Here is a 20,705-nt window from a genome sequence, read left to right as displayed (position 1 = left end):
TGTCCATCACGACAAACCTTGTCTCAAAAAAAAAAAAAGAGGGAGACAAAGAAAGAGAGAAGGGAGGAAAGGGGGGAAGGAAGGAAGAAAGGAAGGAAGGAAGGAAGGAAGGAAGGAAGGAAGGAAGGAAGGTCTCTGTCCATCACCACAAACCTTGTCTCAAAAAAGAAAAATAGAGGGAGACAGAGAAAGAGAAGGGAGGGAGGGAGGGAGGGAGGGAGGGAGGAAGGGAGGAAGAAAGGAAGGAAAGAAGGAAGGAAGGAAGGAAGGAAGGAAGGAAGGAAGGAAGGGTGGGTCTCTTTAAGTCTTGTCCATCAGGACAAAGAGGAAAGATATTTTAGTGAATTGGGGGGAAATGGAGACTAGACAAGAAAGTGGTAACTGATTGAACAGAGTGGAGAATGGTCACTGAAGTGCCCACAGAGGAGGACAGTGAGGGAAATGGGGTACTTTTCCCCTCGGAACCCCTGAGAGTCTGGGAGGAAGTGTAGTGTGAAGCTGACACAGGGTGGGGATGACTAAAGGTCTGCATGCATAATATTCGAGATCCCAAGATGCCCTTCCAAATCCTGCATGGCCAGGAGACTGAGTTCCCCCACCCTGTAAGAGTCCAGGGGTTTGTCCTCAGGAGAAAATGAACCAGGGGGCTCTGCATGTGGGCACTGTGTTAGGCAGGGACTTGGGGAAAGGTGGAGGGCTGAAAATGAGGATTAAATGAAAGTCTTTCTCCCTAAAAGTGGGACCCTCTGCCCTATTCCCCTGCCCTACTCACAGCACAGAGGCAACCAAAATTATAGCCTCAGGCAGTAAGCTGAAAACCTGTGCAGTCCCAGAGACCAAACCTGTAGACACTGACATTGGGAGGCTATCCAGTGCCAGGTTGGTGCCTGGCCACCCTGTTGTTCATGAATGCTTTTAGTTGTGTGTGTGTTTTACTTTCACAAAAGTAAAATCAATAAAACATTAAAAACACAATATCAGAAGGTGATAAGTGCAATGCAGAGAATTCAGATAGGCTGATGCAACTGTGTGCCTGGGGGGCTGTCCTAGGTGGGAGCTCAGGGAAGGCCCCTCTGAGGGGGGCCACCATGTGATCTGGAACAGAGGGAGCAGTTGAGAACACGGCCCTGAGACCAGCGTGTGCTTGGTATCTTTACAGAACCAGAAGAAGGACTGTGTCTTGGAGTCAGGTCACGGGAGAGAGGATGAGACAAAGTTGGCCAGGTGGGCAGGGCCAGATGGTGCACGTGCTTTGTAAGCCAAGGCTGAGGAGCTTGGGCTATCTCCCAGGTGGGGTGGCGACCCATCGAGGTTTATGGACAGGAGTGTCATGATCTGACCTGGGTGTGGGAGAGTCCCCGCGAGTCCTGTTAGAGTGATGGCAGAGGGATGCAGAAGCGGCAGCTGTAGGGGCCAGAGCTGGCAGTGGAGGTAGAGGGAGGTGGGATACCTGCTGGACTTGGGGGATGGATGGGATGTTGGGGTGAGGGAAAGCGAAGAAGCAAGGAAGGTGATTGCATTTTTGGCTCCAGCTAAAATGAGATGAAAACACTTGAGGAACAGGTTTGGATAGACAGTGAAGAGTCCTGCTTTGACCAGATTGATTTTGCAACTCCTGTGAAAGTGATACTGTCATGGAGGCATTGGTGGTGAGAGTCTGACACCTCAGTTTGAGGGGTCAGGGCTGGAGAGGTGCATTTGGGCGGCATTGGTAAGTAGGTAACCTCCTAGGCAGGGCGCCCGGGCATGGTATTCGCTGTCTGCCCTCCCTACTCGCTCCGTGCAGAAGCGGTGCGAGGCGTGCGGGGAACACTAGGTGGCGGTGAAGGCCCTCCTTCCTGGGAGCCCGCGGCCCGGACCTGCAATGTCAGACCCAAACTTCGCGTTGGCCCTCATGTCCCAGGAAGACCCTGGCGTGTGAACAGCCATCTCAGCCACAAACCCAAGAGGTATCTGGAAGCCTTTCCAAGAAGCTTTCCCCAACAGAAAGTAAAACAAAATTAAAATGTGTGCAGCTTTTACAAGGCCAGGTTGCTGCCTGGCCACCCTATGGTTCATGAATGCTTTTAGTTGTGTGTGTGTTTTACCTTCATAAAAGTAAAATCAACAAAACGTTAAATACACAATAATATCAAAAGGTGATAAGTGCAATGTGGGAAATTCAAATAGGCTGCCACTCCACCTGGGAGGAAGCCCTTAAGAGGAAGCGACCCAAGTCCTCAAAGAGGTGAAAACCCCATTTTACAGAAAAGAAAGCTCAGGCTGGATAGGTGATGGGACTTGCTCCAGGCCACAGGGCCAGGAAGCCACATGGCTTGGACTGAACCCGGTCTGGTCCTGGGTGCCTCCTCGTGGAGGAGGGAAGTGGTTGTTGCTGGAAGAAAACGAGCCAGTGTTCAAACCAGCGGGCAGTGACGCCAGGATGGGGTCCCCAGGCTGGGACGCGGGCCCTGGGTGTCCCGAGGTTTCCGGTTCTTAGTCATCAGTGTAAGGCATCTGAACGAGGCTTTCATGTTGTCAAGCACCCCTTGGGGTCACACATCTGTGCGAAGAGCTAGAACTGAATTTGCACCCAGGGCTCCTGACTCCCCGTCCAGTGACCTTTCCACAAAGGAAACACGTTGTGTTTCCTCTCCCGGGCATCCGTGAGATGGGGGCCAGACTGCAAGGCACCTGAGACACAGGATCGCACAGGTTGGAAAAGGCTCTGCAACCCTAAGAAGCTCTTGCGAACCGCGATTCTGGGAGATTCCTAAGGAATCATCCAGCCGCAGGAGGCTCAGCCCAGTCCTCTCCACTCCGCCCCCATGCGGGAGCCAAGCGCCCAGAGGTCAGGCTGGAGGCCCCCCGCCGGCTGATGCAGTCCCGCCCTTCTCTTTCCGCAGTTTGAGATCCGACAGCTGCGCGCACACCTGGCGCAGCAGGACCTGGACCTGGCTGCAGAGCGCGAGGCGGCGCTCCAGGCCCCGCACGTGCTCAGCCAGCCGCGCAGCCGCTTCAAAGTGGTGGAGGCCGGCACGTGGGACGAGGAGACAGCGACCGAGAGCGTCATGGAGGAGCTGCAGCCATCGCAAGGTAAGCCTGCATCTCCACCCAGCCCCATAGTGCCATGGCCAGGGGTGCCCCTCGCCTCCCTCTCGCGCCCCGGGACCGTGCGCAGAGTGGGTGGGGTTCCTTGCAAGTATGTGCCCCTCCTTAACTCGTGACTGGGGAAAACCCTCAGATCCGTAGCCTCGGTACTGCCTGTCAGAGCCCAGGAGAGAGCATGTAGTCCAGCCACCGACCCAAACTAGAAATGACTCGTCCCCATTTCATGCCTGTGGCCACTGGCGTGCGTTGTGTGCGGTGTCTTCCCTGTCCTCGCGGCAGCCGGAGGAGGAGGTTTGACTTTCCTGTTGTATGGCTAAGAAACTGAGACCCAGGAAAGCCGTCCAAAGGCGTATCGCTAATAAGTGGCAGAGCCAGGCTTCCAGACAGAGGTCTGGGGCTTCCTACTGGACTGCCACCTACTGGGGCCCAAATAAGTCCAGGCCCGGGGCCACAGCAGCCCAGAGCCTGAGCCTTGCAGACGGTGAGAATTCATGGGATGGTGATGTTAGTGGAGATGGGAACACGAGCCACAGTCCAGGGTAGGGTCGTGTATGGAAGGGAGTTATTTCTAGATTCAAATCCCAACTCTTCTATCAGCCAGTTATGTGATGGGAGTCTCTTGGGGGCTTAGTTTTGCTAGCTGTCAAATAGTAGCAGTACTGAGGCTTCCTCACAGGGCTGCTGCCAGGCTCAGAGGTTTCAGGAATTGCACGGGGCCACCCAAGCCAGGAAATGGTGGCGCTGGACTGTGAATTCGGGCTATGGGACCCAAAACCCCAGCTTCATCCAGGAGCCACTCTGCCTTGGCATGCCGTGTCCCCTCCAGGGCAGTGAGGAGACAGCCGGGCAAGTTGAGCAGGTTGGGAGGCAAGAGGCCTGAGCTCCAGTCTCTGCCACTCCCCAGCTCCATGACTCGAGGCTTCAGTGTTCCCTTCTGTAAAATGGACTCCTAACTCAGTTTGTCTGCCTCTCAGGATGTATGAGGAACCGATGGGTGTGAGAAAGCTCTAAGGGCTGTAAGGCACTGCAACACACTGCAAACAGTTTTTGGGTAATGAATGGTCGCTTTTTTTTTTTTTTTTTTTTTTTTTTTTTTTTTTTTTTTTTTTTGAGACAGGGTCTCACTCTTGGAGTGCAGTGGTGCAGTGGTATCATAATAGTTCACTGCCACCTCAGACTCCTGGGCTCAAGTGATCCTCCCACCTCAGCATCCTGAGTAGCTGGGTTCATAGGTGTACACCATCTCACCCAACTAATGTTTTTATTTTATTTTTGTAGAAATGGGGTCTTGCTATGTTGCCCAGGCTGGTCTCAAACTCTTGGCCTCAAGTGGATCCTCCTGCCTCAGCCATTGAAAGTGCTGGGTTTATAGGCATGAGCCACTGTGTCCAGCCACTCTTTTGAGAGATCTTCAGATCTTGGAAACATAGGATTTGGGGGCTAGAAGGGACTTCTGGGTCCACCCCTTCGGCTGATGTGAGAATCCCCTCTATACCTCCCTGCCATGAGCCATGCAGCCTCGGCTCGCCCTCCTGTAAGAATGAGTGCTCCATATCTCCCTGGGGAACCACCCCACCTCCACACGGCTCTGCCTGTAAGAAAATTCTTCCTCAGACTGCACTGAGGCCTGGTCCCTTGCCCCTGCCTCCCTGCTGGCCATGGGTTTCACGCACAGGCAGTGCCATCCCAGCTGAGATCATTTAGAGATTATTTCTCCTCCAGGGACATCACCTGCATTCCCACAGCCAACCTTCAGGGGACATGCTCTCCAAGTTCTTGCTGTACTGCCTCCTCCCAGAGCTCTCCAGTGTTTTGGTCCCTCTCAGAGTAACATCCACAACTGAATGCAGTTACTGGGGTGCTGCAAGCCCAAGGCAGAATGTTGAGGGGGGCACTCTTGCTTTTTTTTTCTGGACCCAGGACACCCACGATGCAGCCAGAAGGCTCCTGAGTTTGTGGGGACCACTTGGCTGAGCTCATAGCTGACCCAGCCTCATGTGCTCCCCACACAGCTCATCGGAGCCGTGTGTCCCGGCAGCCCTGCCTTGGGCAACAGGCTTTTTGTAGCCTCGTGCAGAACTTCGTAGTCATCAGTGTTCATCTGTAGCTTGTTTGATTCCTGCCTTTACTCCAGGGCTTGGTAGGTCCTGATTCACAACCCATTGCCAATTCCTGATTAATCGAAACAGTCCCCTTCTTCATCTTCATCATTCAGCCTTTGTTATGTCTGGACTTTGCCCAGCTCCCTGCCCTCTGCAGTCTCCTCTCCCCTCTGCAGTCTCCCCTACCCCACCATACCGTGATTGTTCCAAAAATCTTTCACACCACTCCCCGACTTCCATCTTTCCTGGTTCCCTGTGTCCCTCAGGAAAAAGCCCACGCCCCTTAGGCTGGTGGGTTAGTTTGCTGGGACTACCATAACAAAATGCCACAGACTGGCTAGCACAAACTCTAGCAATGTATTGTCTCTCGGTGTTGGGGGCTGGAACCTAAGATCAGGGTTGGGCATGGCTGCTTCCCTCCGGGGGCTGGGAGTGAGAATCTGTCCCAGGCCTCCCCCGGCTCCTGGTGGCGGCTGGCAGTCCTCGGCGTCCATGGCTTACAGTAGCATCCCCCTGCTCTGTCTTCATCTGCACATGGCGTCCTCCCTATGCACATGTCTGGGTCTACATTTCCCCTTTTTATAAGGGCCCCAGTCATATAAGGACCTCATCTGAACTAATGACATCTGCAACCGCTTTCTTTCCAAGACCACATCCTGAGGTACTTGGGGTTAAGGCTTCAACATATGAATGAAGAGGGGGTATCCATTCAACCCTTAAGGGGGGGGCAGGCACATAAGACCCCTGATGATCTTGCCCCGGTTGCCTCCCCAGCTTGCCTTTCACTCTAGAGGAATGGAACTTTGAGTTCTGTAAATGTTCTCTGCGGTCTCTGAGTCTCTGCATGCTGTTCACGGGATGGCCCAACCTGCCTACCAGACTTCTCTTCATGCTTAGAACCCATCTTAGAGTCAGCTCCCAGATCTCCACACCCTTCCCTGGCAACCTTACACCAACTCCCAGGTCTGGATCCTGCTCCGCTGCCATAAGCGTTTATGTGTGTCTCCCCTCTAAACTTACTTCAGGGCCTGCCTCAGCCATTTCTCCATAGAGTTTGTTGCATTGAATGTAATCTTCAAGCCGGTAACTGATCAAAGAACAAAATAAGGCTCTCTGACATCACTTGTCCTGCTGTGCAGCCCTGCGTCTTCTCTGGGAGCTGAGGCCAGTCAGCAGTAGTTCACCCCGGAAACCCCACACTTGGCTTTCAGCCCCAAGGCTGGTGCTTGTGGAATCTGTCTTCTTATTCTTTTTGAAAGCTCTTCTGGAAGGCGGGAACAACTTGTGCCCACTTTGCCTGGCTTTCTAAGGATGAAAGGAGCAGATTTACAATCTCACAGCCCATTCCAGGATCTTCCTGTGTTACAGCCTCCTGGCTCTGCCCACAGCCAGTCTTGAGGCTGCACCTCACCTGGGGCTTGGGCCTGCCCCATGATGTTCTTTCTGCAGGTCTCAGCACTCCCGGTATTGGCTGCTCTCTGCAGCACCTCCTTTGTCTCTCTCATCAGGGTCATTGGCTTTAGAGCTAACAGCACAGCTCTTGTCCCTTAGCCAATGACCTACAAGACCCTGAACACCAGATGCCACATTTGAGCCCACAGGGGAGCCAAGATCTGGGCTTGGAGATTCCACAAACAAACGAGCCTTTAAAATACTCCTGCACATTCTAGGAGTGCTCTGAAGCTTTCAGTCCTGCCTGGCCCTCCTGCTCCTCCTCTCTCTACAATCCCCATAGTGGGCAACTTCCAGGAGGAGGAGGAGGAGGAAGGAGGCAGGGGCAGAAGGGAGAAATCGGGTCAGAGTCGAAGGCCACTTGGGGAAACTGATCAGCTATGTGTCACCAGCAGGATGTCACAGGGTCTGCAGTGTCCCTGCTCACCCTTCTGGAAACTAGGGTAGGGGATATCTGGATAGGGCAGGCCCAGGCCTCCCATAGAGGTGCCAGACATGCACCCCAGGAGCAGGTGCAGATGCCTCTCCGTCCAGCCCTGGGGTCCCCCCTGCCCACTCTTCCCTGCTTCTGGGGCATCCCCTGGGTACCTCCCGGCTCTGTGGATGCTGCCTGCCCCAGCCTAGGTAGCTCCCTCCACACATTGTTTCACAGCCAGCCCCAGAGCATCAACAGCAAAGCTAGTGCCTCCAACGCAGAGGGCAGAACATGGGGCTGGCGAGGGACACGCGTGATTCACAGCCTCGCATGGTCCAGGGACACAGGGCATCCCCCAGCTGATCTCTCCTTGACCAGGAACTGTGTCCAGGGAGGGATTTTCATGACATTAGAAATTATGGCTGGACAAGCTGAGAGCACTGTAGGCCACTCTAGAGATGAAGTAAGGGCAGTGCTTGTTGCTAACTAACTGTGACCTTCAGGCCAGTGAGGCTCTGAGGCCCACCTCATGCACAGGACACAGACAATCCAGGGATTAACCTACAGACATGAGCCGTGAGTCACAGAGCCTCGGGAGGGCCCTGTGTCTTGCAGGGTGGGGGAGGGCAGCCCAGGAGAGCGGGGTGCCAGCCCCAGCCATGAGGAGGAAGCGGCTCCACAGTCTCAACAGTTGCCAGCAGGTCACAGTCACACAACGCCAAGCAGCTTCTGTTTAGACTTGCTCTAGCACAAATCATTTTTAAAACCTAGGCTGCAGAGTTCCAGGCTTTGGGGCCTGCCAAGTTCACAGTGCCCCTGTGTAGTCATTAATACTTCTCTCCCAAATTTATTAGTCTTGAAGCTCGCCCATAACTTATGAATTACAGCCCCTGGTGGGAGTGCCACGGATTTCACCATATATCACAGGGAACCTTCGCGTCCCCTACGCTGTTGCAGCATCCAGAGACACTGCTGCAGGGGTGCATGCAGCCAGCCTGCTCTGTGCCTGCCCTCCACCAGGCAGCCCCCGAGGAGGGAGCTGAGCTGGCACCAGTGCTTGTCCTTGGAGAGGAGCGGGCCTTGGTGATCATGAAGGCAAGACTCTCCACTGGCCTCCAAATGTGTAGGCCTGACCGGGACATCGGGGACCCCAGGAACCCCAGGGCTTAGGACTAGATCTGAAAGAGCCTCACACAAAGTAGCACTTGAAGCAACCAGAGGGACATGGGTTTAGGACTCAGGTCTGGGTTTGAATTTCAACTTGGCTTTGAACAAGTTACTTCTGTGATCAGGGCTGGCTTCATGGACGCATGACCTGTGTGATCGCACAGGGCCCTAACTTTGGTTCACTGCTCTGCTGTTACCCTCTTGAAATTCTTAATACTTTTTAAACAAGGGACCTAGAAATTATGTAGCTGGTCCTGTCTCAGTCTTAGTGTTTCCAAAATGAAACAGGTGCAGAAGTTCTTCACTGAGAAGGATTGAGCATTTAGTCATATGTGCAGCTCTCATCCCTCGTATACAGTAGGAGTTCAGTGAATATTAGTGCCCTCCCTTGGTGAGGGCTGCCAAGCCATGGAAAAGCAAGTTGGAGTTTGGGAGCAGGAGCCCAAACCAGGAATCGGGGCCTTGCCTTGGGCTTTGGGGCCTGGGTCTGCACAGGGCATGTGGTTGGCGCCTCATGCCCCTCTGCCACACCAGAGTCCACGCAGCCTGGCCAGTCCATACCACCTCCAGGAAGCCTGGCCCAGCTGACTCACCACCCTTTCTCTCCACCTCTGCCTCCTGGCTGGGCAGGTCGGGGGCTCCACCCAAGGGGTAAAACATACATAATGAGCATTGGCACCACTGCACTTGATGGGCTTTAGGAGGATTAGTCAGGTTGGGTTTGCAAAGTGCTCACACCCTGGGAAGAAAGGCGCCGAGCAGCAGAGAGCAGCTGCCACAGAAAGCACTGAGACTTTGGAGCCAGGGGTTCAGGGAGGCAAGGGATGGCCCTGGGCTAAACATTCATGATCTCAGTGACTCTTACCAGTTCACCAGTAGGGTAGGCATTTGCTCTCCCCGTTTTATGGATGAAGAAGCTGAAGCTCAGAGTGGCTAAGGGATCTACCTAAGGCCGCACAGCACGTGCCCTGCAGAGCTGGGTTGGCCCTGGGTCTGTTTTGTTCTGAATCCTGTGTTTGTGCCCATTCTTTCCTGCCCCTCCAAGGGCTGCACAGCACGGTCCTGTGGGTTCTTCCTGCACGTCTCTAGGGCTCCTCAGGGCTGAATCAAAGCAAACCCCTGGGGGCAGGGGCTTATTCTTAGATGGAAGGTGGGCAGCCCTGTGTGAGGCCAACAGTGTCCATGAAGTCTGATCTAAGACTGTTCACAGGGCCAGGGTTCCCTCAACTGGTCACAGACTTGGTGGAAATCAAGTTGTTAGTAAGAGAGAGGCACTAAAAAGTGCCAGGAACCAGTCACCAAGATGGATGCCATGGAGGAGGATGGATAAACCAAGTTCTATTTTGGACATGTTGAGTCAGAGGTAGCTAGAGGCCAGCCAGGAGTTGTCCAGGGACGGTTGGCCAGACCAGTCCGAAGCTCAGGAGGGATGTCTGGGCTGAAGGTCACCTGGCTTAGGTTATTTTTATCAACAGCTTGCATGAAGATGTGAGCCTCCTCAATTATGTAGACAACACAGAGAAAGCAGAACGATCTAATACCTTGGTGGGCTGAGCCAGGACTCAGGATGTCTCCAGCAAGCTGACCCTCTGGGCTGAGCCCAGCAAGCTGACGTTTGCCCAGGGTGATGAGCCCTCCTTGGTGGTTACATGAGTACAGGGTGGGAAAGGCCTGGCCTGGCCTCTCAGCTCCTGCAGAGAAGACCTGGGCGTCCATGCTGGCCACAAGCTCCACATGAGTTGGCAGAGGAGGGCGGTTTCTGAACACGCTCGGAGGATGTGAGGGTGCATTAGGGCAGAGTGATCACATCGGATCTTGGTGCACTTGGCACAGTCTATTCAATAATCACGGCCTTGCAGCACAGGGGCAGGGAGATCAGTGTGTGAAGTGTGGACCCCTAGGTCTGGAGCTTTGAGAGTAAACACTAGTCCCTCCCTCCGTCCCTCCTCCCATTCTGGTCGCAGCTGGAGTCCATAGTGAAGCCTTCAGGGTGGAAAGGCTGGGAAACCAGGGAGGGGTAAAGAATGCACAGGGGCTTTCCAAGGAAAGGAGACTTCCCAGGAGGGATGTGAGGGGCTTTTTAAGTGGTGGAAGGGCTGTCATAGAGACCGTGAGTAGAAATAGGCTTGTCCTTGGTACCTGTGTGGAAGGCAGGACCAGGACCTGTAAGCCTCACACATAGTAGGCACTTCCTGATTAAATGCTAATGGGCCGTTTGATCAGGAGTTGACGTCTCCCGGGAGGCCCTGACTGTGCTCCCCACAGGCAGGGACTCCTGGGCTCAATACATGGCAAAGGGTGGGCTCACTGTGACTCCACTGAGCACAGATGAATGAGAAGCTGCCCAGGAGCTGATGACCAGAGCTGCTCCACAAAGAGGCAGGCACGCCCTTCCTAGAGGTGTGCAGGCTGCGGTGGAGACAGCCCTCTCAGGCTGGAATCCAGGGGACTCCTGCACTGGGGACTGGCCAAGATGCCTCTAGTCCCTTCACACTCTGCTGTGATTCTGTCACCTCTTGGAACTTCAGAACCATCTGCCTGGCCCCATCACAATCTGAAAGAGCCTCACCAGTGCCATCGGGGTACAGATGAAGAAAGGCCCAGAGAGGGGATGGGACCTGCTTGAGCCCCCATGGCAGGCCAGTGGCAGCACAAGGACAAGAACTCAGCATCTGGGATTTTCCCATTTACCCTGGCCTCCTCCTGCAAGTGGCTCTTGGGTTAAAGTTTCGCTGGTCTGTGGATACTTTAGCTGAGCTCATTGTCCTACTCACATCACATGGCCCTCTGGAGTCCCTGCAGGTGTGGTCTCAGGATAAAACCAAGATTGACCAGATCCCCCAACCTGGCCCATAGGGCCTGGAGGTCCTGAGCCTCCAGCTTGCAGGGATCAGTTACCCCTGGCTTCCCAGGGTGGCAGCCAGGCTAGACAGCATTGGCAGTACACACAGAATACGGATGCCCAGCTGCAAGAAAAGTGTAGCTGGCTGATGAGGATCAGGGCCCGGAGCCAGCCTGGGGCCCTCCCTCCCTCAACCCCAGCATTAGTGCAAAACATACCTCTGACTGCAGGCATTTAAAGATCAAAAGAGGCCAAAAAAGCTTTTAAGAGCCAGGCCCTACTGTGCTGCCTCTAGCCTCCCAGGGTCAGGGCACACTGGCTTCTGCAGCTCACAGGTGTGCCTGGGAAGGGCTCTCAGAACCCAGGGGGTCTGCTGATGCCATTCCTCAGAGAAGCTCCTGGGGGGGCAGACTCGGGCTCTAGGGGCAGCCCTGGAGCACTTCCAGACTTCCACGGGAGAGAGAGGACAGCCCTCAGCCCTCCCGTGCTGAGGGCTTTCTGGTGCCTGACCCCACCCTGGGCATTGCAGTCTCTGGTCTTCCTGCCACAACTTTGGGGGTGGCCTCTCCCAATCACACCTGACCAAGTTCAGACCTTCCTGTGGCCCCTCACTGCCTTGCTGCCCTTGGAACAAGGCCTAGCTCTTAGGATGGCTTTTGGGGTCTCCGAGCACTTGGCTTTCCTCCCACTCTCAGGCCACTCTGAAAATCTCAACTCTCCTCCCATTCCCTCCTTGTTTCTCTCAGGAGGTGAACCAAGATTCCTTATTTATTTGAAGACAGGGTCTCACTTTGTCACTCAGACTGGAGTGCAGTGGTGTGATCACAGCTCACTGCAGCCTCAGCCAGTCCTCCCACCTCAGCCTCCCTAGTAGTTGGGACCACAGGTGTGCAACACCATGCCCAGCTAATTTTTAAAATTTTTTTGTAGAGATGGGGTCTCCCTGTGTTGCCCAGGCTGGTCAATATTTAAGACCCTGTTCCCATCCCCCTTGACATGGACAGCTTTTCACCTCCCCTTCTGTAATTTGCTCAGCAATTATGTACTGAGTACCTACTATATGCAGGAACAGTGCAGGTGATGGAGATCCCCAGCACCCCACCTCCCCAGGTCTGTTCCTGTACTGCAGGGAAGGCTGGAGTTGTCAAGTGGATCGAGCCACGGAGGGCTGTCTGGATGGCAAATCAGCCCTGTGGCTGGCTGTGTATTCCTGCAGATGGGATTTCAAGGCTTCTCTACCGAGGGCAGTGTTTCCGGTGCCCTTGAGAAGTTCAGGCAATGAAGGCTCAGGCCATCCAGACAAGGAAAAGCCCTGAGAAGTTATTTCCACACCCCTTATCTCAGAGATGGGGAAACGGGACAGAGGGGAAGGGGTCTGTCCAGGTCAGTACTAAGGCAGATGCTTCATCAGAACCTGGGTCCCCCAGCACCCAGTGCAGTCCAGCCCCTGGGGCAGGTGAGACAGGCAGTCCCCATGGAGAACCAGGAGGCAGCTCCCGTCACACACACCAAGAGCTTCTGTGAGACAGAAGCCTTCTGTTATGGCTGTGGGGGTGGGAATAGGAGTATAAGGGGAAGAGAATGAACTTGATGCACTCACCCTTCTCTGTCCCCACCTCTGTAGAAGCCATGGTGAAGGACGACATGAACAGCTACATCAGTCAGTATTACAATGGGCCCAGCAGTGGTAAGTCTGGGTTGGGGCTGTTCTACATGTGCCAGAACCCCAGCAACCCCTAAACCCGAGGGCAGAGACAACTCGGCCTGGCTTCAGAGCATGCCCATCACCTGGTGCCTGTGAACCATAATTGCAGGCAGTGCTCAAGGTTAAAATGTCAGAGCTTCAGCTTCCAGCAAACTCCAGCACTGGAGCTGGGGGTGCCCAGGGGCTGAGCCTGCAGGTGCCAGGATAGGGGTGCTCTGTGATCACCCATAAGAACTGCATGTGGAACCCTGAAATGGGAAGGGGGTTAGAATCCAGAACTACAAGTGACCTCAGTGCCCCCCACCTCCACACCTGTCAAGGTAGGCACAGTGGAGGCTGAGGTGCCACAGCACCCCAGGGTGTGAGAAGCAGCAGGCCTCGGGTACATCCCTGCTAGATGTTCTTGCACTTGAAAAAAACCTCAGGGAAGCCCAGTGGTTTTTGCTTATGGGAAAAGATTGAATTTTAAAATAATGCTGAGGCCTTTGGTGTCTTTGTTTCTCCATAGCCCCCTTTCCAGTTCAGGGTTCCACGTGCAGTTCTTGAGTTTGAATTTCACAGCCCCCAAAACCGTGTATGCTCCATTGTAAGGCTAGAATATTATGTTGGGCCATGTGAATAATGCATTTGAATTTTTGGTTTTCCACAATTTAGCCTCCCTAAGGCCTCATCCCTCTTCTCTCCTCCCTCAAAGCCTCATCCAATATGCTGGTTTCAAAGACCACTGTCTCCAGCCCAGACCTCTCTCGCAGTCCTCCACAACTTTGGGGAGAAACCTCCCCACCCTGCACCCTCTGTAGGTCAGCCCCGTGGTACTCTCACCTAGAGCAAAGAGCTCTGAGCGTCCTGTGACCCTGTGATGCACGCTAAGCAGGCTCTGATCATCCCATTCTGCAGCCCCCACCCCTGCCAGCCCATCTGAAACTGAGTCATTCCTCAGACCATGGAACCCAAGTTCCCTGCCCTGGCACACCATGCTTCCTGAGTTAGGATGGGCTAGGTTAGGCAGCTGTGGCAAATAACCCTGCGTCTTGATGGTTTAAATAAAGCTACAAAAGCCCACTGCAGGTTGGCTGGGGGCTCTGCTCCCAGGTCATCACCGTTACTTCAGCATCCAGTTGACAGAACAGTCACCATATATTCTAGAACATTTGCCAGGGTAAAGCACCAGCTCATAAAGCTTCTGCCCAGAAGTGCCAGAGGTCACTTCTCATGGGTGACTGGCCAAAGCATGTCACATGCCTACACTTGAGTTTAACAAGATGGGGAGGCATAATCCCCTTCAAAGCAGGGCAGTGATGTTGGAGAACTGGGAGGGAGTTCTACCAAGGCCTCCCTCCACAAAGGCATGGTGTCCTACAGCCTAGCCACACTCACTGCCCACCGCCCAGCTCACACCTGCCCTCTTCAGGGCCCCCAGGTGTGGCAGAGGTTGAAGTGTGACCGAGATCCCCTCCTTCCTTGCAGACAGCGGTGTCCCAGATGCAGCTGTGTGCATGGTCACCACGGCCGCAATAGACATCCACCAGCCCAACATCTCCTCGGACCTCTTCTCTCTGGACATGCCCCTCAAGCTTGGCGGTAATGGCACCGGCGCCACCTCGGAGAGTGCCTCCCGCAGCTCGGTCACCCGGGCCCAGAGTGACAGCAGCCAGACGCTGGGCTCTTCCACAGACTGCAGCACCGCCCGCGAGGAGCCATCCTCTGAACTGGGCCCCACTCCCCTGCCGCTGCCACCCCAGCAGCAGGTGGAGGAGGCCACAGTTCAGGACCTGCTGTCCTCCCTGTCAGAGGACCCCTGCCCATCCCAGAGGGCCTTGGACCCAGCCCCCCTCTCCCGGCCCAGCCCAGCAGGCTCGGCCCAAACCAGCCCCGAGCTGGAACACAGGGTAAGTCTGTTCAACCAGAAGAACCAGGAGGGCTTCACTGTCTTTCAGATCAGGCCTGTCATCCACTTCCAGCCCACTGTTCCCGTGCTGGAGGACAAGTTCAGATCTTTGGAATCCAAAGAGCAAAAGTTGCACAGGGTCCCTGAGGCCTAGAGCCTGCCATGGGCTGGGTGGGAGGAGGGGAGACAGCCATCTCAAAGCTCTCCTGGGACCCTGGAGGCTGCCAAGGGCCACATGTGGGGCCCAGGAGCCCACCTGGCCTCCCTCAGGGTGCTGCCTGCCTCCAGGGAGGCGACGCCAGGCCAGGAGGCCACAAGCTTCAGACCTCAAAGCCCAGAGCTGGCGCCTCTTCTCACCCTGCTCAGGGGAGGGTGGTGCTCGTGGCTGGGTTTTCTTTTTAACCATTTTTACAAAAACCAGCCTGTGGCCCAGCTTCAGCAGGGTAGAGTGCGGGGGGCCAGCTCAGCCTCTTCCGTTGCCTTCGTTCCTGACGCCCACCCCGGACTCTAGGGAACAGCACTGTGAGCAGGGGCTGTCCAGCCCCACCCCTAAGCCGTCTTTCCCAGGAATCCTGGGTGGAGTCCAACACAATCACACAGAGACCACCATCTGAGCCTATGTCATTTGTCCTCATTTTCTCATTCCAGCATGAGCGTTTCTGAGTCTCTTCAAGACAAATCTAGTTTTCACCTTCACGGGATATAAAGGGATCAATCTAGAGGTGGGTGGGAGGGTCCTAGGGGGCAGGGGGACAATCATTTTCCAACCTTGGCTTTAATAATAAAAACCAGCTGCACTGAGAGTCCCAGTTGGTGGAGGTTTTCCTTTGGTTGCTAACCCAGGTGAAGCGTCCAGAGTGGTTTCCAGCCAGGGTACCACCATCCACCCAGTTAGAGATGCGTATGGCATCCCAGACTCCCTGCTCGTCCCGTGAGCATTCGTGAATCCTGGTCATTCCACCCTCCAAATTGCTTGTCCCTGGCCCCCATCACGGCCTTGCTGAGACCCAGGTCCCTTGCTGGACTGGACTGCAGCCGCCTCCTCTTTGCACAGCCTCTGGTTTCACCCTTCCCAGTGCATCTTCCCAGGCAGCTAAGCCTCAGCACCCCTGCTTAAAAGCGTCCAAGGGGTTTTGTGTTTATGACCATCATGTTTTCTTTTATATGGCGGGGGAGGGGAGTAGAGAAGACATAATTTTTTTTTTTAATTTCTTGAGGCGGAGTCTCGCTCTGTTGCCCAGGCTGCAATGCAGTGGTGCGATCTCGACTCACTGCAAGCTCCGCCCCCCGGCTTCACACCATTCTCCTGCCTCAGCCCCCCGAGTAGCTGGGACTACAGGCACCTGCCACCACACCTGGCTAATTTTTTGTATTTGTAGTAGAGACGGGGTTTCACTGTGTTAGCCAGGATGGTCTCCATCTCCTGACCTCGTGATCCGCCTGCCTCGGCCTCGCAAAGTGCTGGGATTACAGATGTGAGCCACCGCGCCCGGCGAGAAGACATAATTTTTTAAAGGGCTCCCATTGCCTTGAGAGAACGTTGAGTGTGACTCAGCCCCTTGGTAAGCTGGCTTTCTTGCCCCTCTGGCTGTCCTCCTATGCCTTTGGTCGGGGTTATTCTCACCGTGTGTCCTGCCTGCCCTCACCACTAGGCTGGGTGTCCTTGGAGCTCCTGTGACCCCCCCGCCCCCGGACTCACCTGACAGTGCACCACGCCCCCGGCTTGGTCACCACCTGCTTCCTTGCCTGCCTCCCAGGCTGGTCCTCAAGAGCAATGAGCGGGCCTAAGCCCCATTAGAACCCCACAGGCCTGGGCATGGAGCCACTTGGGAAAGATGGCCGAATTGGAAGAAAGGGAAGGAAACTACCACGAGCTGGCAAAGAGCACCCTCCTGATTCATGGGGTGATGAACAGTTGTCAAAAAAAGTGCTAAAGGTGGCAACATCCAACTGAGTCACTCTTGGGGTGTAATTAGAAGACCTACCAAGGGGAAACTTTTGCAAAGGGCAAGAGTAGCTGTCCTGAGGCATCACCAGCAGCACTGTCATAGCGTCCATCACTGGGCACTGGGCCAAGGTCCCTACCCACATGGGCTCCTTTAACCCTTCCAGTGATGCTATGAGGCAGGTATCACTAACCCCATTTTATAGTTGAAGAACCTGAGGCTCAGAGAGATTGAAGAAACTTTCTGAGGTTGAACTCTAATGACAGGCCCTGCAACAGGCCCAAATCTGCTGGCACCATGCCAGGCCCTGGGGTTCCCAGGTTTAGAGCTTTGGGAAGCAAAGCAGTCACTTGGCTTTTGCCACTTGATGGAATGGAGGGTATTACTTGGTTTGTAAGCTGTAGGGCAGAGATCCTCGGTAACTGGTGATCTCCACCGACTGGACTAGAAATGGCCACCCTCCTCCAGGCTCACCTTGCTGTGCTGTGACTGGCCTTCTGCAGAGCTCCATCGTCCCAGCTCTGGGGCTAGTGCTGCTACCTCACAGGCACATGAACCTGGCCCCATGCCAGGGGGAGCTGCAAGCCCCGCTGCCAGCACTAATGTCTGCTGAGGACTCCTACTCCAGGGAAGAACCACAGGATGGGGAGGGATGCCATGGGGAAGATGCTAGGCAAGTGGTGGCTGTTCTCTTCAGTTTGTCCTCTAGGAAATGGGTCTCTAGAGAGCTCCACTGTTTTTTTTTTTTTTTTTTTTTTTTTTTTTTATAGGCCCCCCCTTTTTTTTTTTTTTTTTTTTTGAGACAAAGTCTCACTGTTGCCCAGGCTGGAGTGCAGTGGTGTGATCGCGGCTCACTGTAACCTTCACCTCCCAGGTTCAAGCAATTCTCCTGCCTCAGCCTCCCAAGTAGCTGGGATTATAGGCGAGCACCACCATGGCCATCTACTTTTTCTATTTTTAGTAGAGATGGAGTTTCACCATGTTGGCCAGGCTGGTCTCGAACCCCTGACCTCAGGTTATCTGCCCGCCTTGGCCTCCCAAAATGCTGGGATTACAAGCGTGAGCCACTGTGCCCAGCCTATTTTTTTGGTTTTTTTTTTTTTTTTTTTTTGAGACAGGGTCTTGCTCTGTTGCCCAGGCTACAATGCAGTGGCATAATCATGGCTTATGCATCCTCAACCTCCCAGGCTCAGATGATCCTCCCATCTCAGCCTCCCATGTAGCTAGGACTACAGGTGCACGTCACCATGCCTGGCTAAATTTTGTGTTTTTTGTAGAAATGGGGTCTTGCCAAGTTGCCTAGGCTGGTCTGGAACTCCTGGGCTCAAATGATCTGCCCACTTCAGTCTCCCAAAGTGTTGGGATTACAGGCATGAGCCACCGGGGCTGGCCAGAACTCCATGTTTAAAAGCGGATTTCTTGGGGTATTTACAGCTTGCTGTGAGGTGAGACCCTGCTGAGCACTTGTTGTTCAGCCTTCATGTTGTGTTTGAACTGCCTCACAGATAGAGGCTGGGGACAGAGATAACAGGGGGTCCCCAAGTCCAGAGTCCACAACAGTCACAGCATTAAGACAGTACACACAGACGGAGGAAGCTACTTACCTGCCTAGGGACATCTGAAGGCCTCAAAGTGGAGGAAACATTTAAAGGCGATTTTAAAAGAGTAAGTATACCAGATCAGCTCTTCTGTTTGTCGTTGGAGAGCAGTCTTTAGGGGTAGTTTCAACACTGAGCTACAAAACTGGCCCACTTCCAGAGAATGTGAGCAGGGAATTTTTGATTGTCTTCCTGACTTGATGTCAGTTGTTAAACCACTTAAAGGGGGGGAAAAAAAGGAATGTCAGGAGGAGGGTGGCGGGACAACAGTGCAAGCAGAGGAACAGCAGTGAGCTAGGCAAGGAACAGGGTTTGGGAACAGGAAGAAGTTTGGTGTCAGGAAGAGGATGGCATGGGTAGGAGGGGGAAGAGACCACATGAGAGCAACCTGGAAAAGGACAGGTGAGGCTGCTCACCAGAGGCCTTGGATGCCAGGCCGACCCAGATGTTCTCCCTAGAGATAAAGCACTATGGAAGGGCTCCCACAAAGTCTTCTGGTAGTTGCAGAGAAGAGCCAGAGGGACGGGCCCGTGTCCAGAGGAGAGGGAACAAGTCTGCACACGGGCAGGCACGATGAAGGTGGCAGTGGCGGAGGAGACGCTGGGGACACCTGACTGATGGGACTCGGGAGCTGAGCGTTGGAGGAGATGCCACCATGTCCAGTCTGTGGTGTCTGAGCATGAGACAGGATGGCTGTGCCTGGCACCAAGAGCACAGAGAAGGATGCCAGAGCCAGGAACATGGCAGTCCTTTCTGCAGACTCAAGAGCCCTTCCTCCAGCCCATCCCACAGCAAGTCCTAGGGTAGGGCCTGGGGGCCTGGAGTGCAGGAGATGGAGGTAAAAGCTTCGCCTTTCATGGCTCCCCTGGGCACCATATCCTACAGTTATGGCTGGCGGGCAGCTGGGGGCTGGGGGAGATGGAGCCTGAGCACTCCCTGGGAGGTTTGCAGCTCTGGGAAATGGCTCCCCGTTCTCCACCCTTTTAGAGAACCCACTCTGGTGGCCCAGAGGAGCCATCGGGCTGTCCCTGAAGGGAGGGTCTGGTAAAAGCCACTGTCTCCTGCTAGAACAAGAGGGTGGTAACAAAAATGACTCCCACGTCTGCATTGCATGTTGTGACAGGTGCTCTTCACAGGCTTCCCTCCTTAGCACAGCCCTGGAAAGTGGGCGCTATCTTCCCTGCTTTACGGAGGAGAAAACGACAGCCATGGATTCATTCAGGGGCTTTCCCAAGGGCACACAGCTAACTAGTGAGCTGTAGTGGCAGGATTCAAACCCAGGTCTGGCTGGATTATATGCCATGCTAGATGTGAGATGAGCTGCCCGGAATCAAACCAGGTGCCACCAGGAAAGCCAAAATAAGAAATCAGGACTCAGAGCCAGCAGTATTGGTGACAGGTCCACAGGGGAGCTGGGCCAGAGTCTGCAGTCCCAGCCCAAATCCCACCCAGGATGGGGCAGCCATAAGGCCTTCCCTGAGTGGCACAACAGGCCCCTCTCCAGCCAGCCCTGGGCAATGTTCCCAACCCAAAGCGTGGCTTTTCAGATCAAGTCCCACAGACAGGAGTGTTGGGAGGGAACCTGTGTGGCTAGAGGCTCGCGGCCTGGAATTCTCTTTAGCATGGTGGGTGTCCACCTGAAATTCAACTCAGGAGCTCCTTTCTCCCTCTGAGACAGCTCTTGACGGAAGCCAGAGTTGAAAGAGCACGGCTCCCGCCTTGGTGCTGTCGCCACATTCCTCCCTGGTGCTATTCAGTTACCTCTAAAGAGAGAAGACAGAGTTGGGGTCCCACTCTTGGAGCTGCTGACAAATTATCTGGGCCCAAGGAATCCCTCTTACTAACAAGCTGACAGTACCCTGTGCCCCACTCAACACTTGCGCGGAGTTGCTTCACAAGGACCCCCAACAACTCTGGGGGCTGAAACAGCCAAACCATGGACAGCTCAGGGCTGGAGAGAGGTCTGCTCATCCCACTCCCCCACCCCTGCCTCCCACCTCAGGTGCTGCTGTACCTATGCACAGGATGTGGCAGAGACTGAATTCTCAGCCCAGCCCTGTTTCTGGTTTGCTATCAGGCTCCAAGCAAATCCTTAGACCTGCTTCCTCCCTGTGTACAACAGGAATGATCTTGTCTCTCCCACCCTGAGAGCTGCTGGGATAGCTAATGATGTAATAGACGGGAAACCCCTTTGAGAATGTTTCAGGGGAGACACAAACAGAAAGCATCCTTATTAATAAGCCTGGGGTGTTTCACTGCCAGCACACACTCAGCACTTTTGAGGTCGGCTGCCCAGGAGATGCTCTTGCTGCTGCTGCTGCTAGTCTGGTGTGAGAGGGTGGCAGTGAGCCCTGCCCCTAGTCCCATCAGCCAGCCCAGCCACTGTCTGCTCCTGAGTGCATCCCTGCTTGCACATACCCATTTGTTCCATTCCTGTAGTCACTCTGAATGAGGTAAGAGAGCACCGTTATCCCCCAGACAGGAGGCACCTTATCTTCCT

At 54.4% G+C, this 20,705-nt stretch overlaps 1 protein-coding gene across 5 annotated transcripts in view; it reads left to right on the top strand.

Moving 5' to 3' along the window:
* TMEM266 (transmembrane protein 266) overlaps positions 1 to 15,464 on the top strand; it is a 152,813-nt gene extending 137,349 nt beyond the window's left edge. For all 5 annotated transcript variants that reach the window (XM_017858023.1, XM_017858024.1, XM_017858028.1 and 2 more), the window contains 3 exons: positions 2,886 to 3,075; positions 12,693 to 12,755; positions 14,241 to 15,464. In XM_017858023.1, the coding sequence (XP_017713512.1) occupies positions 2,886 to 3,075; positions 12,693 to 12,755; positions 14,241 to 14,815 (828 nt within the window). In that variant the 3' untranslated portion in view covers positions 14,816 to 15,464. The remainder of the gene's footprint in view (positions 1 to 2,885; positions 3,076 to 12,692; positions 12,756 to 14,240) is intronic.
* The last annotated feature ends 5,241 nt before the right edge of the window (positions 15,465 to 20,705 follow it).

Source organism: Rhinopithecus bieti, unplaced genomic scaffold (genome assembly GCF_001698545.2).
Source record: "Rhinopithecus bieti isolate Rb0 unplaced genomic scaffold, ASM169854v2 scaffold_47256, whole genome shotgun sequence".
NCBI lineage: Eukaryota > Metazoa > Chordata > Mammalia > Primates > Cercopithecidae > Rhinopithecus > Rhinopithecus bieti.
The sequence above is the reverse complement of the archived record's forward strand: the minus strand, read 5'-3'. Positions and strand labels throughout refer to the sequence as shown.